Consider the following 24,097-nt stretch of genomic DNA (forward strand, 5'->3'; position numbering starts at 1 on the left):
GAGCTTTTATACTGTCAATGAGCACGAGCCGTGGATGAGAGTTGGCACACGTCACTTTCAGAACGACCACGCCCCCTTTTGGGAGAAACCATAAACCGTTAAACCATTGTTAAACTATTAAACACAAAAAAAAAAAAGTTTATGATTTTATTTACTTCCCAAAAGAGTGAAGGGCAGTAAAAGAAGACAACTGTGGTTTTAGGTCGTCATTACACACGACAAGACATTATTTTGAGTTTCTATAATCCACATTGAGCATAAAAATGGTAAACTGTGGGACTGATTACTGTACAAAAACAACTTTATCAGTGATTTGGGTGAAACTGGATCATAATGTATAGAGAAAATATTGTCTGGTTGCCTTCCCGTCCTCAGGCTGCTCTGCCTTAACAGCTAACGTAGCTGCTGTTAGCTAACTGCTAATGTAGCTGCCGTTAGCGTGCAACCAAACGGGCCTCAGCAGCCTCCCAGTGACAACACAACCTCTGAGGTACAGAGGTGATTTACCACTTGCTAAAAGAAGGTAACTCTCACCAACAGTAATGTTAGACGTTAGAAGAAAAGCAGCAGGGATTGTCAGTGAATATCATCAAATATTGTACTTCAGCAGACGTTTGTTACTTTAGTAGGCTATTTCCATTATATGTAAGTTCATAGGGAAATAGTGCTTTTTATTCAGATTAAGATGTTGTATATATAAAAAAAAAAAAACCAAGGTATTAAACCATTTCCAACCTTCTAGTTGTTGGCTGTTGCACATGCCAGTGATTTCCCCTCATTTATGACTTATATATTACATTTAAACTGTAATAAAAACACTGGTTTGATACTTTAAATACATACAGCACAGACAGCGTAGACACAAAGCCACCGAAACAGATAATACAACAAGAGTAAATGTTATTGCTCAGAAGAGAAACAATCATGTCTCTGAAAGTTGATTTATCCAGTTTAATAGCAAAACATCAATATAAATGTGATTACAGTAAACTGTAAAGCATCTGAACGCAGCCTAATAACAACCTGTTTACAGTAATCATTCATAAATCCATTAATATGTCATCTATGAAACATCAAGACACCCAGAATAAACCTCAAATCCAACACTCAGATAAGAGTCAATAAGAGACTCAGATTGCTGATACTTGATGTAATTTAAAAAAATACTGATTTTTAAAGAGGAATCAAAGCACTGGCTGTTAACACTGTTCTGATGAATTAAAACATTCACCAGATTCGTGATTCTGTGATGAACAGCGTCCCCTGAAGGCACCGCAGGTCCCAGCTGTCTGATTTCTTCTTCTATGGTCCTCTGCGCCAAACCTCGTCTCCAGAGATATACGTGGCGCTGACGTTGAGGCCGTCATCGAGCAACACAAGGTCTGCGGCAGACACATAATTAATATAATTAATGTTAGCTGTGTGTGTGCGCTGCAGGAGTGATGATTCTGAGTAAACCCTGACCTGCGTCTGAGCCGTAGTCCAGGTTTCCCTTCTTGTGGCTGATACCCAGGAGCTGAGCTGGATGCAGCGAGGCAGCTTCCAGAGCTTCCTCCACACTGCAGCCTGTTTACAAACACATTAAAAAGGACATCGAGAATAAGTGGCGGCGCTGTTGTGGAAGCGAGATCCTGATAATTTTCGCCAAAATCTGTTACCGCTTCCTGTTAAAGAACCTGCAGGATTCTGGGATTTTAAACATGTTTTGGAAGAAAGACGGCTTCTCCAAACCCCATCTTTAATATCGAGATCCAGATTACCATACCTCTCAAACTGTGATTGAAAGTAGTCTATTTTTGACAGCAAAGATATGAAAATATGTTGCTATGGTGATGTTATTGTTCACAAAGAATACAATATATTAAATACAATTATTGCATGGATATTATTTTATTATTAGCTTTTAGTTGTCCAGATAAACCAGGTTTTCTCCCTGTGTGAAGTAACTACCTAACATTCATCGCAGAGGACTTTAACTTTGGAGGGCGAGGCTATCTACAGTCATTCTCTGCCAGCTTCATCCTAATTTTACTAAAACTCTTAACCGGTTTTACCGTGGATGGCCGGCTGTTAGAAGACCCACCATCTTTATATAAAGTGTTGGTCAAGAATCTCACCTGAAGCCTGTTTAAAGTGCCGTATACACATATCCAGTGTGGCTATGCTGCCGCAGAGGGTCGTAGTGCCTTAAAGACAGTGGAGATTAATCAATTAAAACTCAGTTAGACAGGGCAACGCATTTAAAGATCTAGATTAACTGGTTTCATTGCTAATAGATAATGTATTTATAAAGTTAAAATAAACTTGAGACCTGCTACGTAAGCGTTGAGACCCTGGATCTCGATCACCTGCTGACCCAGAGTGTGACGACCCGGAGGAAGACCCATCGCTGTGATCGCATCGGTCACCAACACCAGACCTGAAAGAACAAAGAGTAGCATCTATTCTACATATTTTACTATAAAAATACACCGGGAACGCCCCCTACTGGTTTAAACGAGCTACTGCAATTGAATTTCACTATTAGCTGATCTGGAGGCAGCTTTCATCAACAGCCAACTCCTGCTGCTATAAAACCAACGTTAGCGTTAGCCGCTACGTAGCTGTTAGCCACAGACACCGGAGAGTAACCCTCTCTGAGCTGCTAGCTTAATTAGCTAACGTTACAACACAGGTAGCACTTCCATGCAGCGTGAATGTGCTTCTAGTGACTGTAAAAGCACACGGTTGTGCAGAATTCACAAAGATTGGTTGAATTTGTGTTAATTGTTGCAAATGCAACATCATGGACTGGTATTTTAGGTGTTCATGTGCGATTGATTTCAAAAGTAGAGTCAGCTTTAATTAAATATAAATTTTTAAGGATTATTCTTCTTCATCAGTAAAGTATCACCAAAATGATCAATATTCATCCTCCAGGGAACATAAATGTCTGAACAAATCCATCTGGATGGTGGACCGACACAGAGACGTCACAACAATCAAAAAAACCTCCTAAACTAATATACGGATGATTGTAATTATCTCTAACGGGTTTCAGGTGATTTGGAAGTTGAACAAAATCACTTTAATCTTTCCAACAGCGTGTTAAATGTAAGACGACGGTGAGAAACTGGACTTACAGAGTGTTTTACATTCTGCTTCACTGTGTATTACAGTGGGGGGGGAGAGAGATGGTGATAGACATCCTGTTCTATTTTTACGGCCTCCCTAAACACCCTGAGAAAAGCCCAAAAGCCTAAACAAAGAAAATAGCAGCTGTTACAGTCTCTGAGAACGGCTCATTGGGTGTAGCGGCCTGTAAGAAGTGCTCGTCTTCAGCTGGGAACACCAACTGTACACGCAACAGACAATGCAGCCACTGCAGCTAATGATGTGTCCGTAGTGGGTAATTAATTCAACACAGCCCACTTACTGAAACAATTAACATTTTTGGGTGCTACAATGGCAGCCTAAAGGGAAACAAAACTGATGTACATTTTTAACAATTTACAGGAAATACCTCAATAAACCTGCTTCCATGTAAACATTACAGAAATAATAAGCATATTCCTAAAAACACAAGGTAGTGTTACTAAGCTTCATCAAGCTGATTCATTTCTTTTACACACTTTTAAAAAGCTTTACCTGCTGCTTTTCAATAATAACGCGTTGGTCACATACTGTTTGTTTCTTAAAGTCCCAGTGAAATTAAAAATATCCTTTTAACCCTTTAAGCTCACATCATCAGTTGTACTGTTCCCCTATTTAACCATGTGTGCAGAAAAACTCAATTTCTTTGTATTTTTGTATCAAAATCCAATAATTTTGTCTTCCTTTAAAACAAAATGTGACGCGTGCTTACGTCAGCATGAACTAATTTCAACCAATAATATCCTGACATTCACTCGTCAATCAATAATAATAATAATAACTACTAATGATAGAAAAAGCACCTTCACTGACCTGAAGGGTGAGCTCTGTGAGCGATACGCAGGGCTGCGGGGTTGGTGTGGATCCCGTCTGCTATCATGCCATAGTAGACCGTCCTGCCTGCAGGAACCTGATCACTGGTCAGCAGACCCACAATACCAGGGTCCCGATGGTGGAACTGGATCACGACACAGGAGAGGACAGAAGAAGATGCTATAAATAACGATTATGATTTAACAAGAGCTACAAAGAGCCTGGATATGGATATAGAAGAGAGCGGCCCCAAAAATGTGATGCAGCAGCTTCCAGACATTGTACCACTGGACACGTTTACAGATGTTAAGAGCCTGCAGTGGAAGGATGAGGAGGGACTCACAGGCAGCATGGCGTTGAAGAGGTGAGTGATGAAGGAGGCTCCGTGCTTAACAGCCTCCTCAGCTTGGGCCAGGTTGGCCACAGAGTGACCTACAGGAGGGAAACGGTAACAAACAGAGTGTTCAGTTAGCTTAATCCACACTCCCACGGCTGATCTGGCTGTAACGTTATTCTAAATATGATTGTCAGTTATTTTACAGCGTTCAGTCGAGTGTTTGTCACTGTTGGCCGATGCAACAGGATGCTGACTGAGGTTCATTCAACGGCCAATAGTGATGTTAACGGTTTTACATATACAGTGCATCCGGAAAGAATTCACAGCGCTTCACTGACAGTCCTTCAGGTGCCTTTTGGCAAACTCCAGGCGGGCTGTCGTGCCTTTTACTGAGGAGTGTCTTCTGTCTGTCCACTCTACCATACAGGCCTGATTGGTGTTGTGCTGCAGAGATGGTTGTCCTTCTGGAAGGTTCTCCTCTCTCCACAGAGCAACGCTGGAGCTCCGTCAGAGTGACCATCAGGATCTTGGTCACCTCCATGACTAAGGCCCTTGTTCCCCAATCGCCCAGTTTGGCCGGGCGGCTCTAGGAAGAGTCCTGGTGGTTCCAAACTTCTTCCATTTCCACACTGTGCTCATTGGGTCCTTCAACGCTGCAGACATTTTTCCGTACCCTTCACCAGATCTGTGCCTCAATACAATCCTGTCTCAGAGGTCTACAGACAATTCCTTAGACTTGGTTTGTGCTCTGACATGCACTGTCAACTGTGGGACCTTATATAAACAGGTGTGTGCCTTTCCAAATCATGTCCAATCAACTGAACTTACCACAGGTGGACCCCAATCAAGTTGTAGAAACATTTAGAGGATGATCAGTGGAAACAGGATGCACCTCAGCTCAATTTTGAGTATCGTGACAAAGGCTGTCAATACTTATGTACAATAGATTTCAGATTTCATTTTTTATTTTTTATTGATTTGCAAAACTTTATGGGATATTATGTGTAGAATTTAGAAGGGAAAACATTAATTTAACGCATTTTGGAATAAGGCTGTAACATAACAAAATGTAGAAAAGTGAAGCGCTGTGAATATGCACTGATGCACTGTAGGTCCTTTAAATTTTAGTTGCAAAACAATCAGACTCATCACCATAGAGCGAGTAAACGATGCTCACCTAAGGACACGGTGATGCCTCTCTTGGAGAGCTCCCTCACCACCGATTGGCTGCTGGCCAGCTCCGGAGCCAGCGTCACCATGGCGACGTTGTCCAGGCTGCCGTAGGCCTCCATCACGTCCTCGATGCCTCCAGACCGGAAGGTTCGGAGGAACTGCTCCGGGTGAGCTCCTTTCTTCTCCAGGCTGATGAACGGACCCTCCAGATGAAAACCTGCAGAGAGAGAAACAGCAAATAATCACATTTGTATATTTTTTTGTTTTGAATGTATCTGCTAACAGGTATTGTGTGTGTGTGTGTTAGTACCTCATACAAACCCACGTCAAAATACCCAAACAGAGCGACCTCCACTGAAAGAAACCTTACCAAGAACTCCAGCTCCATGAGCTCCTCCATTGTGAACTTTGACCTGAGGCAGAACCTGGAACGCAATCCAAAAAATACATTTTAAAAGTCAATAATTTTGTCAAAAATACTCTCAAAAGCACACGTGGAAGGTCTGTAACTGGACTGGACAAACAGTCAGTGAGTCAAGGTTATTCATGCTTTGATTTTATCCCATCTAGACTACTGCAACTCTTCCTACACCTGCCTCAGTCAAAAATCAATCTCACGTCTCCAACTTGACCTGTTCTGAACTTGCTCTTAACAAACAACCCCCACATTATAAAAAACTAAACTAAAACTAACACTGAGACAAATAAAAACTAAACTAAAATGAGAAAAGACACTCTGGAAACAAACCAAAACTAAACTAGACTGAAAACAAAAATGAAAACATAAAGGAAAATACAAAACTACAATAACTCTGGAGACACATGAGAGTAATGGACCGACTAGTTAAACGACTCTAAAAACTGATAATTTGTCTAGAAGCGTTGTTCAAAAACAATGAAAGCAATACAGGTGGAAATGATATGATATACAGTGAGAAATAACTGTGTGCGACTCATCTGACAGAGTAGCCAAACTGCAACACAGCGGGACAAACTGACACAATATTTTTTTATACAAATAAATAAATAACTTATTACGTTGGCCGAATTCACAAGAGGGGACAAGTAGTGAAGAATGTTATAGATAATGTTTCACAAAGTTTATAAAGCTTCCTTTGACTCAGCATCTCACAGAAATATGATTTTTTTTAAAGGGAGCTGATTTGCAGCCAGTTAAATTCCTCACGTGGGGGTTTCACTCAGTAACTGTTTAACTGACTTAATTCTGACATTATTGAGATCAAGAATTGTTTGAATGTTAATATTTTGAACTTCATTATGATTATTCAGTGTTATTTGTTACTCTGTGCAGCTGCTGATTTAACCTGGTTGAATAACGAGTACTTTATTTAGTCATAAGAATCCTATTTTATACCAATATTTGGTTAATTCTTATGTATTGAAATAAAAGGTTCATACAGTTTAGTTCATGGTCTCCTGCTGTTGTGTTTATATAAAAAACATCATATTCATACTCTAAACCAGTGGTTCCCAACCTGGGGGTCGAGGGGGAGTCGCAAGGTTGTTTAAAGTTTAGATTATTATTTAAGATTTAAACTCTGAAATTCTTCCTGCATTAGAAAAGTATGCAGTTAAAACAACAAAGAGCAGGGAGCAGAAAGTCTGTGTGATTGTTAAATAAATAACAAAATACATTAACACAGACAGAGAATTGTATAAAAATATCAGGAAAACTCATCTCTGATTAATATTCAGAGGAATTAATCTGCTCAAAATTCATCCAAATCTTTGTTTGTGTTCATTGTTTATCAGCTGTTCTCTGCTGTTACTGTTATTGTTGAATATGAAATATCCATCCATTATCTTTCCTCAGGATCACGAGGCTCCAGTGTCGGTGGTACCTTGTGGTAGACGGCCGGGGGAGAGGTGACCAGAGTGGGACAGAAGGACGTCACTCCGTGTTCCAGGATCTTCTTCGCCACAAAAGAAATTCCAGCGACGACGTCCTCGGAGGCCTGAGAGAAGTCGATGCCGTACCCTCCTGCAGGGAGAGGAAACACTAGCTTTCTGTCTCTGGAGTCTGGTGGAGAGTGATAGTGATATTACGGCTGTTTGTGGTTAAACTAAAGGTCTATCTCTGTAGGGATCCTTTCCATAATGCTGTCAGACACTGACAATAACGACATGAAACATAACAATTTAGCGGAAGTACTTTGATGGTGTGATTCTTGGAAAATATTCAGATTTTAGAGGCTGAAATTATTTGAAATTAATGAATTTTAAGTATTTTTCTGTTAAAAAGTCACCTAAATGATCAACTGATTAGGTAGTTAATGGATATTTGAGCTGCTGATTGAACCAAAACGAGACATTTGAAAGCTCCACTCTGAGCACTGGGAACTTTTGTTTGGGAACTTTTTCAGGGAGCAGATGAACTGAAATTAGAGTTATAGATAAAGTACTGATCAACGTGTGTGTGTGTGTGTGTGTGTGTGTGTGTGTGTGTGTGTGTGTGTGTGTGTGTGTGTACCATTGATCTGAACGTCTATGAAGCCGGGGGCGATGATGCTGCCTTCACAGTCCACACGCTTGTCGGCGTAACCCTGCTCATCGAAGAACAGCTTCTCCGGATCTAAAATCCTCCCATCACGCACCCACAGGTCCTCTCTGCACACACACACACACACACACACACACAGGTGAGGTGTGTGTGAGCAGGTGAGGTGTGTGTGTGTGTGTGTGTGTGTGTGTGTGTGTGTGTGTGTGCGTGGTACCTCTGCAGCTGGTGGTCTCTCAGTATCCTGCAGTTGATGAACTGGGTGATGGGAGCATCAGACACTGATTTGTTGGACGGCATGTTTTCCTCTCTCAGCAGACGAGTGGAGACAGTCCGCTCTTCCCGCTCGGCTTCAGATGAACGGGAGACACAGTAGAATAAATCAAACGCTCCACAGGAACGTCACAGGTGAGTGTTGGAAGATTGAGCATTCAAACTGTGACTTAAACGGACTTCAAGGAGTTTCTAACTGGGGGTTCAGTGAAGGCGGTGTTCAACCAGTCTCTTTCAGGCTATTTTTTATATAGTTATTTTTAATGGCTGCCTCTGGATTCCTCTTGAAATCAATGAAACACTACCGCTTTTGTCCAAATGGGGCACCAGAATCAACACAACATGAAAGTGTTCTTATAGCTGCTTAAAAACGAGGGTAGGTAGCATAAAAGTATAATTTCCAAATAAAAATCCTTAAAAGTAAACACCCACTAATTTAATTTATTTAGTTATTTGTTGTGTTTATTTTCTTTTGATATTTATTTATCTATTTCTAATTTCTAATCTATTAAATATGCTAATTTTGTTTAATTTCTAAAGTTTTCCAGCAACACAAGATGTCTCCTCCTTCACTGTAAAGTCCATCCTCAGTGTCTGATCTCACTGTAGAAGCATTAAGCCATAGTTAGTTTTTATTTACTGCTCTCACTGAGTATGCAGCGGGATTAAATGATATCTGATATCTTATCACTGTAGGTGCAGCCGCTGACTTTGACCTCTGATCTTCTTTATGATCTCATGGCGGCTTTATATTATGTTGCAATAAGCAAATTACTGTCAAACTGTGCACAGGTGTGTACTATTATTACCTGGCTGTCTTTGGGGAAACTCTGTGCTCTGCCTGAAAACACACAATGCCAAACTCCATCTAGAAATTAATCAATTTAAGTCTTCCTTTGCTCTGACCTTCTCTACACACCTGAAGAGAGAAAGCATACACTAAATAACTCTGTCTGCAGTTTACTGTATGAACACTGTATACAGGCCAGAGGTGGAAGAAGTGTTCAGGTATTTTACTTAATGTACAAAACCATTCATGTAAAGTTAATACAGAAGCTATGAGTAAAGACCCTGAATTTAAAATCCTACTCCAGTAAAAGTATAATCTGCCAGACTCCATTCAGAAAAGAACCCATTTAAGACTTCCTTAGCTCCTGACTTTTTCTACATACCTTAAGGGAGAAATATGTATGATGTCTGCGACTCGGTGCAATCCAGTTGTCAATTCGGTGCACACTAAATGCGCAATACAATCCCAATTCCTGTCCGATTTAAACTTGTCCAACCGTCACCACGTCGCTCTTCTTCCACAAAAACACCGGAGCGAGGCGCGGGAGGCTAACGTCAAACTACCGTATTTTGAACCGAGTTCGGCGACGGTACATTCCGCATTTCCCTTCACCTATTTTGCCAAAAAACAGGCAAAAAAAACACACAATAACCAAACTATTGTTTTACAGTGTTAGTTTACTTATCTGGTGTTGTTCAGTTCAGCTGAGTCTGACGGATAGAAACAGGGGGAAACGGATGTCATGTGACGAGCCGGAGCTGCAGGTCAGCTGATCACAACAGAAAATAACTGTCTCTGCAGTTTACTGAATAAATAATGTGTACTTTTACTCAATGTACAAATAATAATAATAATAATAATAATAATAATAATACTGCATTAGCTGTAAGTAAAATCCTTCTATTTAAGTTTCATCAGTTAAATGTAAAAACTCTCCTGTGACATTTTTAGATTGTTTAATGATGATTATTAATGATTTTGGAAGAAAAGTTTTGTTAAATTACATTAAGAGGTTGTTAGGTATTCACATAGTCTGACAGTTATCTCTATAATGAGAGCGTCTGACCAACTACGGAAGCCCTGAGAGGCAAGTGACTAAAATCAATCCGGTGATCCATTTTTCAAAGTCTGATCTAAATAGTTTTCTCTCCTGTGTTTATACAAAGAACACGTTAAATAACAGCCTTACTGTTTTGGTAAGATGGGTTGGATGAGGAGGAGGATTTTCATTTTACAGAGAGCCACTGCAGAGAAGCTAATACAGGAGAAATATGATCTATTTTCCTAGTTCCTGTCAGTGGACTTATTGGGGCAACCTGATAATGAGGAGTTGCAGTAATCCAGCCTAGAAGTAACAAATGCATGGATTAGTTTTTCTGCTTTATGTGGGAGTTAAAGGACAAACCCTGATCAAAGATTCCTGCCATGGTGCTGGAGGCCAAGGTAAAACCATCTAGAGTAACTATATCTTTGGATAAAGATGTTTCCTGTGCCACAGGATAGATCCACCGCCATGAAGAGGAGAGAGGGAAACCTGATAATGAGGAGTTGCAGTAATCCAGCCTAGAAGTAACAAATGCATGGATTAGTTTTTCTGCTTTATGTGGGAGTTAAAGGACAAACCCTGAACAAAGATTCCTGCCATGGTGCTGGAGGCCAAGGTAAAACCATCTAGAGTAACTATATCTTTGGATAAAGATGTTTCCTGTGCCACAGGATAGATCCACCGCCATGTAGATGATCTTAACATGAATTTCTGCTCCTTTTTCCCTTTGCTGATTGTGGCCAAAGAGTCCTGTTTTAACCATTTTGTTTATGTTTCTACATTCAGAATTCTTTTTTTTAATGTTAATACAATTTGCTGAGAAAACAGGTCCAATTGAATAAAAAGTGTATTGGTTTTTACATATATTGTACAATAGTAACAATAACCATAACAGTAGTTCTCAGTATCTTAAAAGTAAAATAGCGACAGGAGAGGAATGAAACAGAGGAAGAGGAGCCAGTTTGTATCCAGTTAATTAGTCAGTAAATGCTAACGTTATCTATCATCCATCGTATCGAACAGTCAGACTACTAAATAGATAGAAACATCCACCCAAATGACGCACATAGACTGACCGCGTATAAAGTATAGGGTATAGGTAACAGTATCCCACAATACAAATATCAATATGAGAATGTTAAAACCAGTGAAAATAAATGTAACCAGACTACCTGTCAACAAGTTCAGTAAGTAAACAAAGGAACTGCAACAATATTAATAATATTACAAAATCTTAAATGTTCAAAAAACGTTCAGTTCAAATAAATAGAACAAAAAATTAATAAAATGCAAATAAAGCCGCCCTCTTTTACAGTGAATGTCCAACCCAGGCGATGACTGTGATGTTGGTGGAGATGAAGGTGAGACGGCAGACAGACGACGGCTCCAGAAGATCCAACGGAGGAGCTCTATAGAAAAGTCAGCCTACACACAGGTGGAGGAAAATTACTCATCACAGGTCCATAAATGTCTATTGAGATCCTTGAGGTATTCTGTGAGGACATAGTAACTCACAGCACACCTCGAGGTACATCAATTCAACATAAAACATAACAATAAATGTGGATTGATATAATTTATAATATATATGTTATGTATATATGTTATGGAGAGAATTACATTCAAACTAAGGAACCAAACTGATATTTTTGAAGAGAACAGGTCAAAATGGCTCAGCTATGTGTCAACTGTAAGACCTGATTTCATATAGGTTGCAACGATAAGGTTGAATCTAATGACAGTCGAATTTAATAAGAAATGTTTTTTCCCTATTTTTAAGCAGCATCTTTATATTTTTATGTATGATGTGCTTATGTTGACTGCTGTTTTACTTAATGCACAGATCCTCCCCTCGTTATGTTATGTTATGTTATGTTGTATGTTTTGTGCCCAGCTGGCACATATGTGTTTGTTACTAAAAGAAAACAAATGAAAAGTAAATTAAAAAGTGATTAGCAGGATTCAGTCAGACTGATCTTAAAGCTGTGACAAAGATGACCAACCCTCCACTAACCCTCACTGACCTCACAGTCTCCAGTCGATATTTTGGACTCTCCACAAGTTCAGATAGTGGCCTCACGCCTGAATCCTCCAATTTGTTTCCCCACAGCTCCAACTCTCTCAGATGCAAGGGGTTGGACTTCAGCGCTGAGGCCAGATAATCACAGCTGGTCGGTGACAAACTGCAGATACGCAATCTGAATAAAGAATAAATATCAGCCTTATGTCTGCAGGTTAGTGCTCATCACATCAGATTGATCTCAGCACGGATGTAAAACATGGTGCCTGACCTCAGAGTCTCCAGTCCACATTGTGGATTCTCCAGAGAACCACACAGCAGCTTCACTCCTGAATCCTGCAGGTTGTTGTCACTCAGCTCCAGCTCTCTCAGATGGGAGGGGTTGGACTTGAGAGCAGAGGCCAGATAATCACAGCTGATCTCTGACAAACTGCAGTCAGTTAATCTGAATAAAGGATAAATTATGTCGATTTAGAAGACAATTTTACTGCTTGAAATCTGTGTTTTATAAGGTTTATTATGTAGAAGTTTACAAACACCTGAACCCAGCAGGAAGCAGGTTGAAAACTGTAAAATACATCCATCCAACTCATTTCCACCTGTTTCTACAGATGTTCTTAAGTCATAAACACGAGAAAAAAAACAACTAAGATCAGATTTATAAAGTGGATCACCACAATTGGATTTTTCTAACTTGTCTTTATTATCATTTATTTTTTAAGGGAACATAAGGTGAAAACCAAATGTTTAATTGGCTCAGAGTGAATTTTCCAGTGAAGAGTTTTCTTGTTATATTCAGGTTTTAAGTATATAGCTCTGCCTCAGTCAACGCACCAAACCACTGAGGAAGAAAACAGACGTTTAGCATGAAGATACTCAGATTGGATCAGTATAATATCAGCCTTATGTCTGCAGGTTACTGTGAGCACAACGTTTCAAACATGGTTTCTGACCTCAGAATCTCCAGACCACATTGTGGATTCTCCAGAAAACCACACAGCAGCTTCACTCCTGAATCCTGCAGCTTGTTGTAATCCAACTCGAGCACTCTCAGATGGGAGGGGTTGGACTTCAGAGCCAAGGCCAGAGACACAAAACTAACCTCTGACAAACTGCACTCGCTCAATCTGAATAAAGGATAAATTATGTCGATTTAGAAGACAGTGTTCCTGTTTGAAATCAGTGTTTAAATAAGGTTTATAATGTAGAAGTTTACAAACACCTGAACTCAGCAGGAAGCAGGTTGAAAACTGTAAAATACATCCTCTATAAACTATCTGTAGGCACAATATCAAAATTAAGTGTCTGCACTTAACTGTTATCACAAAGTTACAAACATGGTGTCTGACCTCAGAGTCTCCAGTCCACATTGTGGATTGTCCAGAGAACCACACAGCAGCTTCAGTCCTGAATCCAGCTTGTTTTTATTCAGATCCAGCTCTTTCAGATGGGAGGGGTTGGACTTCAGAGCTGAGGCCAGATACCCGCAGCTGACCTCTGACAAACTGCAGGTCCTCAATCTGAATAAAGAATAAACTATGTAACTTAAGATCACAATGTGTTACCTGAAATTACTCAGTGTTTAATAATTTAGGGTGTAGAGTTTAGAAAATGGAAACTGGAATAAACTGCAAAACAATTTTCAGAGACACTATAATAATGTCTAATATAGATAATGTTAGAGAACTATCTTGTTGTGATGTTTTTGTCCATAATCTGATCTCTGTCTGTCTCTTTTGTAAAATATCTTTACAATAAGTAGAATAACTAAAGCTGAACTATCTCACTAAATTAACCTGCTAACTTTTAGGTTGAAACAAATGATGAAATCCTATTTTATAGTTTTAAATCTGACACTTTCAACCATTTAAATCTTATTATAACAGATACAATATGTCCCATCTCTGCATTAAACTGTCTATAAACACTAGAGCTATGTTCTATATGTAATTGAGTTTATTCAGGTAACGCTGCGTTTCACCGGTCGCCTGTCGATGGCGTCATATCCCCTTTGTGCCTGCGTCAGCGTTGTGGTTGTCTGCCAGAAGATGTCATACATTGACTGTTTATCCAGTCTGAAGCCTCATTGTTACCATAAAAAAAAAACAGTGTCTGACCTCAGAGTCTCCAGTCTACAGTGTGGACTCTCCAGAAAATCACACAGCAGCTTCACTCCTGAATCCTGCAGCTTGTTGTTGTCGCTCAGGTCCAGCTCTCTCAGATGGGAGGGGTTGGACTTTAGAGCCGAGGCCAGATAACCACAGCTGACCTCTGACATATTGCTGTAAGTCAAGCTGAATAAAGAATAGAAAAACTGATAAAAATCAATTTATATTTGCTATGATCAAATCTAATATAGTGTTGCTTTAAATGTCACAAAAATCATAAATATCAATTCAATTCTGCAGCACGTTGAAGGATAAATCCGTTTTCTTACGAACACGAATACAATTTGAGTAGCCTACAGAGTAAATTCAGAGATTGTGTTATCAGACAAACCTAGAAAACAAATCAAACTGAGGAGATTTTAAAAATAGATTTAAATTAGGAAGATTTACACAAAACAAAACACATAAACTGACCTCAGAGTCTCCAGTCTACAGTGTTGACTCTCCAGTCCAGCAGACAGCAGCTTCACTCCTGAATCCTTCAGTTCCCTGTTCCCAGTCAGGTCCAGCTCTCTCAGATGGGAGGGGTTGGACTTCATAACAGAGACCAAAACTTCACAGTGAGCATCTGAGAGTTTACAATGAGTAAGCCTGTGGATACAGATGAAATAAAACTATTAAACTATTAAAATATAATAAATCAGACACAGTAAAAATACTAGGGATGTCCCCTTATAGTTGATCATTGAGTGAGTGAGTTAAGTAACTGTTAAGATTATACATCATCCATCGTATTGCTATGTCCGTATTTGTTTTTTGTGAAGTTATTTATTCTAGGCCACCCCCTCATAGTCGACTTAACCGTTGATGAGAAGAGAAGTATATAGTTGATGAGGAGAGTCTTGGTCGCTGCACTTTTCATTAGTCGCGTAGACGCAGAAAAACAAAACTTAAACTCTGTTCAGGAGCTGGACCTTGTCACCGGGATAAAACTATTGCAATTGTTGCAACACAGACCTTTTCTCTAGTAACACAGTTACTTGCACTGCTGCTGCTACTAGCTAGTCAGTGATGCTACCTGGACTGGAAGCTCAAAGGACAGGGGGAGTTTAAACACTATTCCTGTGGAAGCTGGGGACCTTGCGGGGAATGCTGCCTGGGATTGGGGCCGGTATGAGTGACAGAACCAGAGCAGGGCAAGCACGCAACTGAACCAGGCTCACAGCCTCGAAGACCAACTGAGGCCGGCTGATGTCCAGCTTCTCCGACCAGGACTCTGACTCTGGGGTTGAAGACACGACGGGTTCAGGCAGCAACGGGAGAGGAATGAAACGGAGGAAGAGGAGCCAGTTGTAGCAACTTAAGTAGCTTAACCTTATCCATTATCCAGGTTAATCGATAAGTCCACCAGGATTTGTGTTTCCGTTTGCTTTGTTTTGTGGGAGTTATTTTACCACAGTTATTGTTCCGCCTTGCCGTGAGGAGGGGAAGGCTGAAGGGACAAATAGCTGATAAATGTTTGTATGTTTGTATATTGATGTTAAAATGACTCATGATTAGATAGATAGATAGATAGATAGATAGATAGATAGATAGATAGATAGATAGATAGATAGATAGATAGATAGATAGATACTTTATTTATCCCGAGGGAAATTCAAGTATTAGTAATTTCAAGATTAGTAGACTATCATGTAAAGGCTTTCCTCGTGCATTTAGCTTAACGTTGCTTTATAATGTTGATAATTAAATCAGGACTTACAGAGCCTTTCTGCAGTTCCTCACAGCTGGAAGCAGCCTCAGTCGTCCCTCGTCTGTTGTTTTGTACTCCTTCAGGTTGAACTCATCCAGAACCTCCTCTGACATCTGCAGCATGTAGGCCAGAGCTGAGCAGTGGATCTCAGAGAGTTTCTTCTCCGATCTGTCCTCTGACTTCAGGAACTCTTGGATCTCCTGATGGACTGAGTGGTCGTTCATCTCCATCAGACAGTGGAAGATGTTGATGCTTCTGTCAGGAGAGATTTTTGTCTTCTTCTTTTTTAGGTTGCTGATGGCTCTCTGGATGATTTCTGGTCTGTTGTCTGTCTGACCCAGCAGGCCTCCAAAGAGTCTCTGGTTGGACTCCAGATAGAGACCATGAAGGAAGCGGACAAAGAGGTCCAGGTGGCCATTTTTACTATTCAGGGATTTTGTCATTACTCCCATCAGGAAGACATCCATAGTTGAATCCACATGTTTTTTTCCCAGGAAAGCTTCTAGTACCTCTTTGTTCCTGTTGGTGTGACAGTGGAACATGTAGACTGCAGCCAGAAACTCCTGAATGCTCAGATGAACGAAGCAGTAGACTGTTTTCTGGAAGATCACACACTCTCTTTTGAAGATCTCTGTACAAACTCCTGAGTACACCGAGGCCTCTGTGACATCAAGACCACACTGCTCCAGGTCTTCTTGGTAGAACATGATGTTTCCTTTCTCCAGCTGTTCAAACGCCAGCCTCCCCAGCTTCAGAAGAACATCCCTGTCAGCCTCCATCAGCTCCTGTGGACTCGTCTCATGTCCATCATCATACTTCTGCTTCTTCCTCTTTGTCTGAACCAGCAGGAAGTGTAAGTACATGTCAGTCAGGGTCTTGGGCAGCTCCCCTGTCTGGTTTGTAGTCAACATGTGCTCCAGAACTGTAGCAGTGATCAAGCAGAAGACTGGGATTAGACACATGATGTGGAGGCTCCTGGAGGTCTTGATGTGTGAGATGATTCTGCTGGACAGCTCTTCATCAGTGATCCTCTTTCTGAAGTACTCCTCCTTCTGGGCATCAGTGAAACCTCGTACTTCTGTTACCCTGTCAACACATTCAGGAGGGATCTGATTGGCTGCTGCAGGTCTGGAAGTTATCCAGACGAGAGCCGAGGGAAGCAGATTCCCCTTGATGAGGTTTGTCAACAGCACGTTGACTGAAGACTTCTGTGTGAAGTCAGACACAACCACTTTGTTATTGAAATCCAGGGAAAGTCTGCTTTCATCCAGGCCATCAAAGATGAACAAAGGTTTACAGACAGCGAGCTGCTCTGCTGTGACCTTCTGTAATGTTGTATGGAAGACATGGAGCAGCCTGAGAAGACTGTACTGCTCATCTTTGATCAAGTTCAGCTCCCTGAACGAAAGCAGAACCACCAGACTGACATTTTGGTTTTCCAAACCCTCTGCCCAGTCCAGAGTGAACTTCTGCACTGAGAAGGTTTTTCCAACGCCAGCAACGCCGTTCGTCAGAACCACTCTGATGTGTCTCTGTTGGTCAGGTAAGGCTTTAAAGATCTCGTGGCACTTGATTGGAGTCTCATGGAGGGTCTCCATCTTGGAAGCTGTCTCAAGCTGCATCACCTCATGTTGGGTATTGACCTCTTCACTCTGTCCCTCTGTGATGTAGAGCTCAGTGTAGATCCTGTTGAGGAGGGTTCCACTTCCTGCTTTATCAGTTCCTTCAGTCACACATTCACATCTCGTCCTCAGACTGATCTTGTGTTCATCTAAAACCTCCTGCAGACCATTGCTCTCTAAAAAAGAGAACAAGTGTGAGATAAAACAACATAACATCCGCAAATTATTTTCATTGCTGATATAAAAACAGTCAATACAGGAATAGATGAAGAAGTACAGATTATGAAGTCCACCAGAAATTAAAGTGGTCATACTTTCTTGAAGTAAAAAATAACATCAGTGATTTTTATTTTTATAATTAAGATTCTGAAGCAATTTATGTATTATTTTTTATTTATGAAACCCTTTTAACCGCCAATAAGTGAACAGGTTGTAACGTAATTTAAAAGATGAGACCTTACTTCTGACTTCCTCTGCTGTCTGTGGACTGATTTCTGTGTTTCTATGTAGGGATGAGGGTCAAAGGATGCAACGTTTATGCTCCCGAGTGGAACAAATATAGTAGTGTAGTCAGACAGATGTACGGTCTTACTTTGTAGAGTGTTGGTCTGAATGGCTGTCTGCAGTCCAGGTCTTGTGGTGGATTTCTCTCCAAGATGGGAAAAGGAGGAGTTTCCGGATGTACCAAAGCTGGTAGAAAAATAAGTGATTAATAAAGTGATTTGTTGATTGCTGAAAAGTATCAGTATTTGATCGACACAGTCTAGAAGCTCAGATGCTCACAGAGATTTAAACTCTCCTCCTTCTATGTACCCTAATTAACTGCTTGTCCTATCTGACTGTCTTATTAAACATTGCTGATCCGCCTGTAGTTTGTTGATTAATTGAAACAGCACTTTTAATTCTCATCGCATCATGACACTTTTTGTCTTGATCCTCAATGTATCATCTTCATCAGGTCGGTTTAAAGTAAAAGCTGCCTCTTACTTTGTGTCTGTGGGTCGAAGTTCATTACTGAAGAATGGAGGTTCATCTTTGGAAAAGTCACTCTTCATAGACAGACAGCTGGACACTGGAGACTCTGCTCTCTGTCTGCTGAACTGAACTCTGCAAACAACAACATGTAATTATGTGAATGTTTGATCAATTCTCTGATAACAAAGTCATTCAGGAATTTCTAAATACTCAATCATTTGGATGTTTTACAAGTTTGTAATTGTCATCTTTGATTAGATCACAGCTTTATTAGTTGATAACCAGATGGGACCAAGTCAGTGTTTTGCAAGTCACAAGTTTCAAGTAATAGCACTCAAGTCTCAGGTTCTAAACATTCAGTTTCAAGTCCTAAACAAGTCAATCTGTTTTCCACCAAATCTAATGACATTTGAACAACAGAACAAACCAAGCAAATTGATCTTTGGAATAATTATTTCCAACTTGCGCTCAGTAACGTAATGTTGGTTCTTCATGGTTCTCCCCTGCAACCTGATTGGATGCTGTCGGATCGGTTACTAAATGGATCAGAGGAATCAAGTGTCGACTTGCTGGGAATTAATAATGTTATAGTTGTTAGTAAATAAGGGGAAATAATTAGATTCTTGGCACACTTTTTAAAAGCAAACTTTTTAATATTTGGGTTTCGGGGAATGTGTCAAGTATTTCCTTAAGTCAAAAAGTCAGAGTGAAGTCATAAATCATTGGTATACTGGCCAAAATCAGTGGATGGGATCAAATCAACAAAACAAACATGGTCTCAGCACAATGAGTCATATAAATGAGTTAGTATCAAGTATCTTACTGTTTGTCTGAGGGTCGAGGTTCATTACTGAAGAATGGAGGTTCATCTTTGGAAAAGTCACTCTTCATAGACAGACAGCTGGACACTGGAGACTCTGCTCTCTGTCTGCTGAACTGAACTCTGTAAACAACAACATGTTATAACGTAAATGTTTGATCAATTCTCTGATAATAATAATAATAATAATACATTTTATTTAAAGGCGCCTCTCTGGGCACTCGAGGACACCATACAACACGTAAAAAAAATAAATAAATACAATTAAAATGAATACTCAATCATTTGGATGTTTTACAAGTCTGTAGTTGTCATCTTTGATTAGATCACAGCTTTATTAGTTGATAACCAGATGGGACCAAGTCAGTGTTTTGCAAATCACAAGTTTCAAGTAATAGCACTTAAGCTACCAGTCCTAAACGTTCAGTTTCGAGTCCTAAACAAGTCAATGCCTTCTCCACCAAATATAATGTTATTTTAACAACAGAAAAAAACAAACAAAATTATTTTGGTTATTATTTTTTCTAACTGGTGCTCAGTAACGTAATGTTGGTCCTTTATGGTTCTCTCCTGCAACCTGATTGGATGTTGTCTGATCGGTTCAAACTAAGTGGATCTGAGGAATCCAGTGTCGACTTGGTGGGAAATAATATAATTAATGTTAGTTGTTTTTGAAAATGGAAGGAAATCAACTGATTCTTGGCACACTTTTTAGATAACATATTTATAATCTTTGGGTTTCAGAGAAGGTATCAAGTATTTTGAAGTCAAAAGGCTCAAGTCAAAGTGAAGTCATGAATCATTGGTGTTAAAGTCCAAATCTTTTTTTTGATTTTCTGTCTAAAGTCATCAAATTTATGACTCGAGTCTGACTTGAGTCCACACCTCTGCTGACAGCTGTCACAGATACTGAGAGGAAGAAGAGACAAATCTCTTTGTCATGAGTAGGAATGTGCTGATCCGATACTCAGTATGGGTCCGATACTGGCCAAAATTAGTGGATGGGATCAAGTCAACAAAACAAACATGGCGTCAGCACGAGTCATATAGATGAGTTAGTATCAGTTCTCTTACTGTGTGTCAGAGGGTCGAGGCTCATTACTGAAGAATGGAGGTTCATCTTTGGAAAAGTCACTCTTCATAGACAGACAGCTGGACACTGGAGACTCTGCTCTCTGTCTGCTGAACTGAACTCTGCAAACAACAACATGTAATTATGTGAATGTTTGAGTATTTAGAAATTCCTGAATGACTTTGTTATCAGAGAATTGATCAATCATTTGGATGTTTTACAAGTTTGTACTTGTCATCTTTGATTAGATCACAGCTCTATTAGTTGATAACCAGATGGGACCAAGTCAGTGTTTTGCAAGTCACAAGTTTCAAGTAATAGCACTCAAGTCTCAGATTCTAAACATTCAGTTTCAAGTCCCAAACAAGTCAATCTGTTTTCCACCAAATCTAATGCCATTTGAACAACAGAACAAACCAAGCAAATTGATCTTTGGAATAATTATTTCCAACTGGCACTCAGTAACGTAATGTTGGTTCTTCATGGTTCTCTCCTGCAACCTGATTGGATGCTGTCGGATCGGTTACTAAATGGATCAGAGGAATCAAGTGTCGACTTGCTGGGAATTAATAATGTTATAGTTGTTAGTAAATAAGGGGAAATAATTAGATTCTTGGCACACTTTTTAAAAGCAAACTTTTTAATATTTGGGTTTCGGGGAATGTATCAAATATTTCTTTAAGTCAAAAAGTCAGAGTGAAGTCATAAATCATTGGCATACTGGCCAAAATCAGTGGATGGGATCAAATCAACAAAATAAACATGGCGTCAGCACGAGTCATATAGATGAGTTAGTATCAGTTCTCTTACTGTGTGTCAGAGTGTCGAGGCTCATTACTGAAGAATGGAGGTTCATCTTTGGAAAAGTCACTCTTCATAGACAGACAGCTGGACACTGGAGACTCTGCTCTCTGTCTGATGAACTGAACTCTGCAAACAACAACATGTTATAACGTGAATGTTTGATCAATTCTCTGATAACAAAGTCATTTAGGAAGTTCTAAATGCTCAATCATTTGGATGTTTCACAAGTTCATTGCCAGTCAAAAGGCTCAAGTCCGAGGGAAGTCACAAGTCATTGGTGTTAAAGTCCAAGTCTTTTCTTGATTTTGTCAACTTGAGTCTGAAGTCATTTAATTTGTGACTTGAGTCTGACTTGAGTCCACACCTCTGCTGACAGCTGTCACAGATACTAAGAGGAAGACTCTCTTTGTCATGAGTCATGAAAAGTTTTAAATATAGGTGGCAAATACATTTTAGTAGAGATTTGAATATGCAAAAAAAATGAAAAGAAAATCAACTCAACAAACATGGCGTCAGCAGAATGAATCATATAAATTACTTAGTATCAATTATCTTTCTTTGTGTCTGAGGGTCGAGGTTCATTACTAAAGAATGGAGGTTCATCTTTGGAAAAGTCACTCCTCATAGACAGACAGCTGGACACTGGAGACTCTGCTCTCTGACTGCTGAACTGAACTCTGCAAAGAACATGTTATGTGATTGTTTGATCAATTATCTGATAACAAAATAATTTAGGAAGTTCTAAATACTCCATCATTTTAATGTTTTACAACTTTTTATCTGTCCTCTTTGATTAGATCACAGCTTTATTAGTTGACAACCAGGTGGGACCAAGTCAATATTTTGCAAGTCACAAGTAGGTTTCAAGTCATTGCACTCAAGTCTCAGATCCTAAACTTTAAATTTTGAGTCCTAAACAAGTCCATGCGTTCTCCACCAAATATAATGCCATTTAACAACAGAACGAAAGTTGGTTCTTCATAGTTCTCACCTGCAACCTGATTGGATGCTGTTGGATCAGTTCAAACAAAGTGGATCTGGGGAATCAAGTGTTAACTTTGCTGGGAATTAGTAGAATTACTATTAGTTGTTTTCGAAAATGGAAGGAAATTAGCTGATTCTTGCCACACTTTTTAGATGACATACTTTTTAATCTTTGGGTTTCAGAGAAGGTATCAAGTATTTTTAAGTTAAAAGGCTCAAGTCAAAGTGAAGTCATGAAACATTGGTGTTAAAGTCCAAATCTTTTTTTGATATTCTGTCTAAAGTCATCAAATTTATGACTCGAGTCTGACTCTAGTCCACACCTCTGCTGACAGCTGTCACAGATACTGAGAGGAAGACGGGGCAAATCTCTTTGTCATGAGTAGGAATGTGCCGATCCGATACTCAGTATGGGTCCGATACTGGCCAAAATTAGTGGATGGGATCAAATCAACAAAACAAACATGGCGTCAGCACGAGTCATATAGATGAGTTAGTATCAGTTATCTTACTGTGTGTCTGAGGGTCGAGGCTCATTACTGAAGAATGGAGGTTCATCTTTGGAGAAGTCACTCTTCATAGACAGACAGCTGGACACTGGAGACTCTGCTCTGTCCTCGTCTTCCTCCACACAAACGCTCATCTTCTGGTCTGCAGTCAGTCTGAGCTGCAAAACAGGAACACAGACGAGTTTGTTTGAGGGGTCAAGCGCAGGACAGCAATAACAGGAATGTATTATGTAATACCCCCCACGCTCTCTGTCTCTCTCTCTCACACACTTTCTCTCTCTCACACATGCACACAGAGTCACTCAAAGTCCAAAGTCCAGATGTTTCTTTATAGCAGATTTAATGTCCACTTTGTGTCCACAGATTAATTAAACTTCAGTCCACAGAGATAAGATAATAAAAATGTTGTATTAACACACACTTGGCCGCAGCTCTCTTCCTCTTGCGGGACTCAAGATTCTGAGTCTGAACTAAGTGAATGTGTTTCAGTGTTGCTCCTCCTCTCTTCATTTACAGGAAATCCGTTTTTAATGTGTGTGTGTGTGTGTGTGTGTGTGTGTGTGTGTGTGGGCGGTGGGCGGTAGAGGGGTGTTTAAACCCATTTCAACATCTAACCTTTGATATCAGCAGAGGAGGCCCGTCAAGATTACGTCCTCTCCCCCGGACTCCTCCTCCCTCGCAACAGTTGTACATCCCGTCCCAGTTTAGTCAGTTGGCGTCTGTACATCTAAAACGGAAGTGTGCTGTAGTTGTGATAGAAACACTCCTTCTGCAGTGCATTTGTCAAACAAGAAGCCTATTAAGTGTGTATGATTGTTTAAAAACGACGTAGGCAGAGAATGGACCAAACACAACAGACCCTTCTTTTAGGAAATGTACGAAAGCACTCACACAAAAAAGAGACAGTTGATATTTCATTAATTGTATTAAAGCAATAAAAGAGCCTCCATGCAGATTAAATGAGGTTTTGCGATCACTACTTGGTGGAGAAGTTAAAGTTAGGACAGCTTATCCTAAAGTTAGGAGAGTTTATTTAAGATTGTATGAAGTTAGGATGCTTGTGTAATACACTTTTCCTATCTTGAGGTCAGGATAGGAACATTGATTGAGCAGCTGCTCATCTGTAATCGCTTTTAATGGCAGGATCTGCACGTTAGGAGGTTTCTGTAACACGTTCCCAAAGAATATGGGTTCAGGAAGTTCTTCAAAGAGATTCCAACACAAGACAGAGGACATCATTAAGGACTTCAGAGAGGTTTCCCCAGGTTTGTGTCCACCCAATGCGCCCTCATTATCAAACACCTATCATTCATCAGTAATTAATGCTTGATCCTTTGTTGAGGAATCTC

General features: G+C 40.0%; 2 protein-coding genes across 17 annotated transcripts; both read right to left on the reverse strand.

Annotated features, from left to right (window-relative positions):
* Window positions 1–937: 937 nt before the first annotated feature.
* On the reverse strand, window positions 938–10,757 carry amdhd2 (amidohydrolase domain containing 2). Of its 2 annotated transcripts, none has more exons than XM_051388624.1 (13): window positions 10,571–10,757; window positions 9,718–10,352; window positions 8,191–8,323; window positions 7,947–8,083; window positions 7,318–7,457; window positions 5,826–5,880; window positions 5,460–5,672; window positions 4,289–4,377; window positions 3,946–4,090; window positions 2,312–2,419; window positions 2,118–2,186; window positions 1,465–1,566; window positions 938–1,382 (listed from the first exon to the last, which is right to left on the reverse strand). In XM_051388624.1, the coding sequence occupies exons 3-13, from the start codon at window positions 8,271–8,273 to the stop codon at window positions 1,303–1,305; spliced, it is 1,221 nt and encodes a 406-aa protein (XP_051244584.1). In that variant the 5' UTR covers window positions 8,274–8,323; window positions 9,718–10,352; window positions 10,571–10,757; the 3' UTR covers window positions 938–1,302. The 2 variants fall into 2 exon arrangements, with proteins under 2 accessions (XP_051244584.1, XP_051244583.1); XM_051388623.1 differs by having other exon boundaries at window positions 9,419–10,352.
* A 153-nt stretch (window positions 10,758–10,910) lies between these two features.
* Window positions 10,911–23,476, reverse strand: si:ch211-214b16.3 (NACHT, LRR and PYD domains-containing protein 3). 15 transcript variants are annotated; one of them, XM_051388510.1, is made up of 15 exons: window positions 23,364–23,476; window positions 22,752–22,906; window positions 21,262–21,381; window positions 20,454–20,573; window positions 19,383–19,502; window positions 18,572–18,691; window positions 18,177–18,274; window positions 15,972–17,760; window positions 14,684–14,860; window positions 14,219–14,395; window positions 13,451–13,621; window positions 13,055–13,228; window positions 12,373–12,546; window positions 12,106–12,279; window positions 10,911–11,506 (listed from the first exon to the last, which is right to left on the reverse strand). In XM_051388510.1, the coding sequence occupies exons 1-15, from the start codon at window positions 23,439–23,441 to the stop codon at window positions 11,491–11,493; spliced, it is 3,663 nt and encodes a 1,220-aa protein (XP_051244470.1). In that variant the 5' UTR covers window positions 23,442–23,476; the 3' UTR covers window positions 10,911–11,490. The 15 variants fall into 15 exon arrangements, with proteins under 15 accessions (XP_051244470.1, XP_051244471.1, XP_051244472.1 ...); XM_051388511.1 differs by lacking the exon at window positions 23,364–23,476 and adding an exon at window positions 23,170–23,288; XM_051388512.1 differs by lacking the exon at window positions 21,262–21,381.
* Between the last annotated feature and the right edge of the window lie 621 nt (window positions 23,477–24,097).

Source organism: Dicentrarchus labrax, unplaced genomic scaffold (genome assembly GCF_905237075.1).
Source record: "Dicentrarchus labrax unplaced genomic scaffold, dlabrax2021, whole genome shotgun sequence".
Taxonomy (NCBI): Eukaryota; Metazoa; Chordata; class Actinopteri; family Moronidae; genus Dicentrarchus; species Dicentrarchus labrax.